Below are 7,500 nucleotides of genomic sequence, written 5' to 3'. Positions count from 1 at the left end.
ATAGCAAGAAGCACCCTGGATGTTTCTTGTTACAAGTCTTTCTTTCAATACAAAAATAAATTACGGAGAAAAGACTTACTAATATTTTGGTGACGTTTTCAAGAAAGTTTCCCATTGTTTTGCTGTCTAGATTCCCGAACGGATTAAACTTGGTTCCCAACTTAATTTTACCTATGTAAAGAGAAAAACCATATGAAGAACAATTATTGAAGTTTTTGTCGCTGTTGTTGTCATTATTATTATTATTATTATTATTATTATTATTATTATTATTATTATTATCATTATTATTATTATGACTATTATTATTATTATTATGATTATTATTATTATTGCTATTATTATTATTTTTATTATTATTATTAATATTATTATTATTGCTTTTTTTTCCTATTATTATGATTATTATTATCATTGCTATTATTATTCTTATTATTATTGAGTGAGAGAGCAGTTCATGCCATCAAAGTGACACTGGGGTAAAATATGCGAAGTCCAATATACCCATCATGACTACCCGTCTGATAAGGGTACACCAGGCACATGCATCACAACCATATGTGCGCGACATGGTGATCTCATATCAAGATAAACAGCACATGACCTTGCAGGTGGGGCCCAGTTATAATTTTCTTCAGGTTGAGTAGCCCATCCCGCTCAAACGGTCCCTGAATAAGGGTTGTTTAAGGATGTTGAAAGAACCACCCATGTTTCCAAATGTGAATTATTCAAACCCCAAAGAATCCCTCTCAACACATGGCTATGATGCTCCCCCACTACTTCTGCTCATGGTCAGAGATGCACATATCGTCAGCCACTAAGGGACATGGTCAACTGGTTAAGGTCAAACAACTGACAAGCAAATCTGTGGTATTGAGCAGAATATTTGCTGTAGCCCATCTTTTATACCAAGACAAAACAATGTACATGATAACACTTCCAATCAGTTAAGATCAGAAGCCATGAGAGCCACTGCCTGGTACTGCATCAGGGCATAATAAACAGCACATGACCTTGCAGGTGGAGCCCAGTTAGAATTTTCTTCAGGTTGAGTAGTCCATCCTGCTCAAAAGGTCCCTGAATAAGGGTTGTTTAAGGTAGTTGAAAGAACCACCCATGTTATTATTATTATTATTATTATTGCTATTATTATTGCTATTATTATTATTATTATGAAAGGCAAAGTCGACCTCGGCGGAATTAGAACTCAGAACGTAGCGGCAAATGAAATATCGCTAAGTATTTCGCCCAGTGTGCTAACGTTTCTGCCAGCTCGCCGCTTTGTGCTTTCTATCTATTGCAGAAAGGAAGGCATCGAGCTGGCAGAATCGTTAGTACGCTCGGCAAAATATTTATCGGCATTTCGCCCGTCCTCACATTCTGAGTTCAAATTCTGCGGAGGTTGACTTTCGTTTTAACCCTTTCGGGGTCGATAAAATAAGTACCAGTTGAGCGTGGTGTCGATGCATTTGACCTAAACCCAGCCCAAAATTTGTTGGCCTTGTGCAAAAAACAATTATTATTATTATTTGTTGTTGTTGAAAACTCACAGCTTATTATGATGGAAAGAACATACTGTCCACAGCCAACAGACCAAGGTGACACTTGTTTACTGGTCACGCTTCAAGAATCCTGCGAAGAATTCTTACAGTTCCAAGCAATGCTGATTTATCTGGGTGTTCTATCTTTACATTTATACCAATCTTTTTGAGTAATGTCGGTAGTTAACTACTGACACTTCCAAGTGCACCAGTTACTATTGGTATCATGTCTACTCTTCTTACTGACCACAACTTCCGTATTTCCCACTTTAAATCGTCGTAGTTAAGTTTTTCTTCTTTCTCTTTGACCCTGTTGTTACCGGCGCATGCTATGTCGATTATCTTGCATATTCTTTCTTTTTTATTCATCACAACAATGTCCGGTTTCCGATGTCTAGTCAATTGATCATTATAACACGTAGGGGAGGATAGGCTAAAAATTGCCATAAACCTACTGAGGTAATTCTTATGTTTCATTCCTACGGTGACCCTATTGGGATTAAAACTTGGAGTGTTAAGAGAAATTAGAAAAACGCAATGCATTTTGTCCTACTCTTTAACGAATATGCTATTTGATTCTAATTTACCTACAGGGCCGGTGGCTTTGGGGAGAAAATCATGGTAAATTATACCCAGTTCATAAATTGTACTGTATTTTACTGATCCCGAGAAAATGAAAGGCAAAGGTGACCTCAGCGGATTTTGAACTCAAAATAAAGAACCAGAAGTATTACTTCGAGGTATTTTTCTAAGGCTCTGATGATTCTATTAAACCAGCATCCTACGTACTATGAGTATCAAATGAAAAGGTTCATATATTGCACTATATAACAACATTTTTATCTTATTTCTATTTTGTCAGTAAGTGTCATTTCCTATTTGCTTCTATCTTGAAATCAAAGGAAATGACTACTTTTCCCTTCAAATTTTGTTTTTGTGACCTGAACAGATTCAGCGCTGAGTTACTGAAATAAATATGTCGTTGTATCATATATTCCGCTCAGTACCACAGATTTGCTTGCCAGTTGCTTGACCTTAACCACTTGAACATGTCCGTTAGTGGCTGAAAATATGTGCATCTCTGATTATGAGCAGGAGTAGTGGGGGAGCATCATAGGCGTGTGTTGAGAGGGTTTCTTTGCGGTTTGAACAAATGTAACAAAAGCAAAGTTTGAAGGAAATATCAGCCATTTTTCATACTTTCTAAGGGTAAGCAAATCGGAAATAACAGTTATAACCAAAGAACAAAAATCGTGCTCCACAGTGTTGTCAGTTACTTATTTCGTTCTTGTATTTGATCTGCAAGATTCTTAATGTGAACACGTGTGTTGAAATATATTTGGGTGTATCTGAGGAGGATCATAATGCAAATAATAAACACACATCTCAGGTTCTATTTCACGTTTCTATGTATTTTTTAATCTGTCAATTGGTTAAATAGCAAACTAATTGTTTGATTAATCGTTCGGTCGCTTAATCAATCAGGTAAATTTCTTTAAGTCATCGTCATTAATTATCTCACCAATGTCATGCCCACTTAAATCCACATCAGTCTCAAATCAGTGCGTGAGGGCGTGCGCGTTTATTTGCATAATGACATCCCAAGATACAACAAAATTAGTTATTTAACATAGCAGAAAAATTATTTCTACCAACATACTGTTGAGGAAGCTGTTTTTTGAGATAAGATTCGTGCTATCTCTCGAAGAGTATTTTTCTGTATGAAGATACAAATTTTCCAAGAAGTTGTCCATCATTAAGTCTGGGGTTACCACTGTCAGCATTGCAGTGAATATTGCTCCGGGACTACCTTCGTGATGAATGCCGAGTGTCTTCCGCCCACTGAGACTTTCTGAATAAAAAAAAAATCATTCAGTGTGAAAAGATGGTATACATCGAACACAATTAAATTTCTAGAAAAATAGAGCTCAAAAACATAATATCAACAATAATAATAATAATATAATAATAATAATAATAATAAGAAGAAGAAGAAGAAGAAGAAGAAGAAGAAGTTCTGGGATCGATTTGCTCAACTAAAGTCGGTGCTCCGGCATGGCTGCAGTTAAATGAATGAAACAAGTAAAAGCGAGAGTAATAATAATAATAATAATAATAATAATAATAATAATAATAATAATAATAATAATCCTTTTTATTAAAGGCACAAGGCCTGAAACTCGGGGTGGAGAGCGGACTAGTCGATTACATTGACATCGGTGTTTCACTCAACTCGAAAGGATAAAAAGTAAAGTCGACCTCGCTGAAAGTTGAACTCAGAATGTAAGAATGGGCGACATGCCGCTAAGCACTTGGTCTGGCAAGCTAACGATTGTGCCAGATCGTCGCCTTTAACAATAACAACAGCAGCAATAATAATAATCCTTTCTATAGTAGACACTAGGCCTGAAATTTGTGGGGAGAGGGATAATCGAAGACATCGGCTACAGTAATCAACTGGAACTTAATTTATCGACCCCGAAAGGATAAAAGGTAATGTCTCTCTTGGCGGAATTCGAACTCAGAAAGTACAGACAGACGAAATCCCGCTAACATTTATGCTCGGCGTGCTAACGATTCTACCGGATCGCCGCCTTAATAATTAGTTATACTTTAGGCACAAAGCCATGAAAATTTTGAGGAAAGTGGTCTAATCGATTACATCAACCCCAATGCGTAACTGGTACTTATTCCATTGATCCCCGAAAGGATGAAAGGCAAAGTCGACTTTGGCGGAATTAGAACTCACAATGTAACGGCAGGCGAAATACCTATTTCTTTACTACCCTCAAGGGGCTAAACACAGAGAGGACAGACTAGGACAGACAAAGGGATTAAGTCGATCATATCGATCCCAGTGCGTAACTGGTACTTATTTCATCGCCCCCGAATGGATGAAAGGCAAAGTCGACCTCGGTGGAATTTGAACTCAGAACGTGCAGACAAGTGAATTTGAATTTGAACTCAGAACGTAGCGGTAGAGGAAATACCGCTAAGCATTTTTTCCGGCGTGCTAGCGTTTCCGCCAGCTCGCCGCCTTAATAATGATAAGTAAAATGACAATATTGCAAAAAGAGACCGATAGAATAAGTACCAGATTTGAAAAAAAAAGCATCGAGGTCGATACGTTTCGACCAAACCCATTCAAGGTGGTGCACCAGTATGACCGCCGTCAAATGACTGTAACAAGTAAAAGACAGCAGATTAATGACAGAAATGAAGATTCAGATGTACAGGTGATTAAAATCGAAGAGACTAACTCCGACTTGTTATCATAGGGATTTACACCTGGACGCATAAACTCGGAGTGATTAAAGATATAGATAAGATAATAGAAACCGTATTACGTACTATAATTTACTTACCCGGCATTTCAGCAGAGAAAATATTGGCGGTCACCTGTTGGGCTGGTATTGTTTCTTCAATTTCACTTACTTTAACATGGATCTTCTCACCGATAGCTTTGTTTAACATGATATAAATCATCGACTGGCCCTTTGAAGAAAAAAAAATCGTACATGTATATGCAGGTCTGACTATGCGGTAAGAAGCTTACTTCCCAACCACTTGTTTCAGGGTTTAGTCTCATGGCGTGATAACCTGGGCAAGTGTCGGACTGACCAAATCTTTGTGAGTGGATTTGGCAGAGGGAAACTGAAAGAAGCCCCTCGTATATGTGTATATGTATGTGTATATACCTATGTGTGTGCGTCTTTATGTCTGTATTTGACCCCAACACAACTTGACAACCCCAACACAATTTGACCTCAGAATGTAAAGCACCAGAAGAAATTCCGCAAAGCATTTTGTCCGACGTGCAAACGATCCTTCCCATTCAAGGGATTATGTGAGATGCACTATTTTGTGTTCTCTTATAGTTTATTGTGATTTAATGGAAACGGATTAATGCCCGCGCAGTATTTACAATCTTTCAAATTTTGGTAAAAGGTCAACGGTTTTAGGGGCGTAATAAAGCGATTACATTGAGCCCAGTATTTAACTGGTACTTATTTTGTCGATTCTGAAAGGATGATAGGTAAAGTCAACCTCGGCAGGATTTGAACTTTGAATGTAAAAGAGTCGGAAGAAATACCGCTAACCGTATCGTCAAACACGTTAACGATTCTGCCAGCTTGCCGCCTTTATCCTGGAAATAATATAGTTTGTATATTGAGCGGGGAGCTGGCAGAATCGTTAGCGGCATTTCGTCCGTCCTTGAGTTCTGATTTAAAATTTCTCCGAGGTCAACTTTGCCTTTTATCTTTTTGTTTCGGGGTCGATTAAATAAGTACTAGGTACGCACTGGGATGGATGAAATCGACTAGTCCCCTCCCCACAAATTTCAGGCCGTGTGTCTTTAATAGAAAAGATTATTAAGGTGGCAATCTGGCAGACTTGTTAGCACGCCGGGCAAAATGTTTAGTGACATTTCGTCCATCTTTACGCTTTAAATTCAAGTTCCGCCGAGATCGACTTAACCTTTCGTCCTTTCGGGATTGGCTCGATGTAATCGACTACCCACTCATCAGAGGTTTCTGGCCTTCTGCCGAAATTTGAAACCAATATATTGTTTGTATATTAGTGTAGCCAATTTTGTTTTTTAGTCAGGAAGACAACTATTTACAACGTCTCAGCAACTGGTGAGAAGAAGGTATAGTCCAACCAAGAAATTGTTCACATTCTTACAACAGATTATACTCCGTTAAATGTCCACCCTTCGGGTGTCAAGCGGTGATGCTGAAATGAGCGACAGATCAAGCCTATCATCCAAATACGACATGGTGGGATTTGAACTCAGAACGCAGAGATGAAACGTAACAAATATTGCAACGTATTCAGCTCAAACCTTGTTATAGTTCTACCGATTCACGTAAAAGTGAAAAGAAGGCGTCAACGGCGGGATTTCGACTCAGATCATTGAGTGCCTGATTAAATCTTCTTTAACGACTCCACTCATTTGTCGCCTAATTCTTTCTGTTGCGTAAATGTGGTACAAATGACTACACTCAGAACGTTTGTAATCGTTTTACTACGTTTGCCATCTCTGCTTGTAGATGTGCTCTGATTAATTCTTGTATGTTTGACTTCTGTTCGTGTATGTCTTTTTTATCACTGGTTATTATATTTGATATCTTTTCATGTTTCTCATAAGAATTTTGGTGAGGCATTTTTGTCCGTGTTACTTTCTAGGTGTAGAGCCTAAATTTGGAAATAGGTAGCATAAATCTCAGTATTCCGAAGTCTGGGAATGTGAACCCGACTGAAATGTTGAGTATAGTTCACAGGTTAAGCATGGAAAGATTAAAGTCGTGCGAAAAAGTGTGGGTAGGAGTATTGGTTCTCGTGGTACACCCTTTGAAAAAAGTAGATAACTTGCTATTGTGCACCACACATACTTAGGGATTTGGGAAGATAGTTCGCTGGTCAGCGTTTTGTATTGTTTTCGAGGGTTCTAGTAGAAGAAAAAGAAAGAAGAGCACTCAGAGAGCGCAAAACTCCGAAAGGCAATACCAGCATCCTAATTCTTTATTAACCACAAAGGGGCATACACAGAGGGCGCAATACAAAACATGCGGGGACACGAAACAGGGAGAAAAAAAATTAAAAAAGGACGTATGTAACAAAAATGAACGACAGATGAAAATGAAAAAATGCAATGAAGCTCCTTGGCCTCACCTTCAAGCAAATTCATTTATATCTTTTTGAAATTTGTTCCTGCTAATATGTCAAACTTAAACTCTTCCAACAGTTGCGGAATGTTCTAAGAAGACTAACATAAATATTGTGCCCCCCCCTTCGGTCATGAATGACCATGGGATTGCACTTAGAAAGTTACCCTCCGAGGCACAAATCTGGGCTATGTTGTTTATGGAAGACTAGCAGTCGCCCATGCATACCGGCCTCCCCTCACTACGCCCCCGATGTTATCCAAGGGAAAGGTAAAGGGGCCGATACAGCT

At 38.4% G+C, this 7,500-nt stretch overlaps 1 protein-coding gene across 1 annotated transcript in view; it reads right to left on the bottom strand.

Annotated features, from left to right (window-relative positions):
• The window catches only part of LOC115221096, a 50,392-nt gene that overhangs the window by 28,990 nt on the left and 13,902 nt on the right, over window positions 1–7,500 (bottom strand). Inside the window, exons 4-6 of the mRNA XM_029791311.2 lie at window positions 4,907–5,036; window positions 3,202–3,393; window positions 80–171 (exon numbers count right to left, since the gene is read on the bottom strand). Of these exons, the coding sequence (XP_029647171.1) occupies window positions 80–171; window positions 3,202–3,393; window positions 4,907–5,036 (414 nt within the window). The remainder of the gene's footprint in view (window positions 1–79; window positions 172–3,201; window positions 3,394–4,906; window positions 5,037–7,500) is intronic.

The sequence above is a fragment of the Octopus sinensis genome, linkage group LG17 (genome assembly GCF_006345805.1).
Source record: "Octopus sinensis linkage group LG17, ASM634580v1, whole genome shotgun sequence".
Taxonomy (NCBI): domain Eukaryota; kingdom Metazoa; phylum Mollusca; class Cephalopoda; order Octopoda; family Octopodidae; genus Octopus; species Octopus sinensis.
Note: the sequence above shows the minus strand (reverse complement) of the source record. Positions and strands in the feature narration are given on the sequence as shown.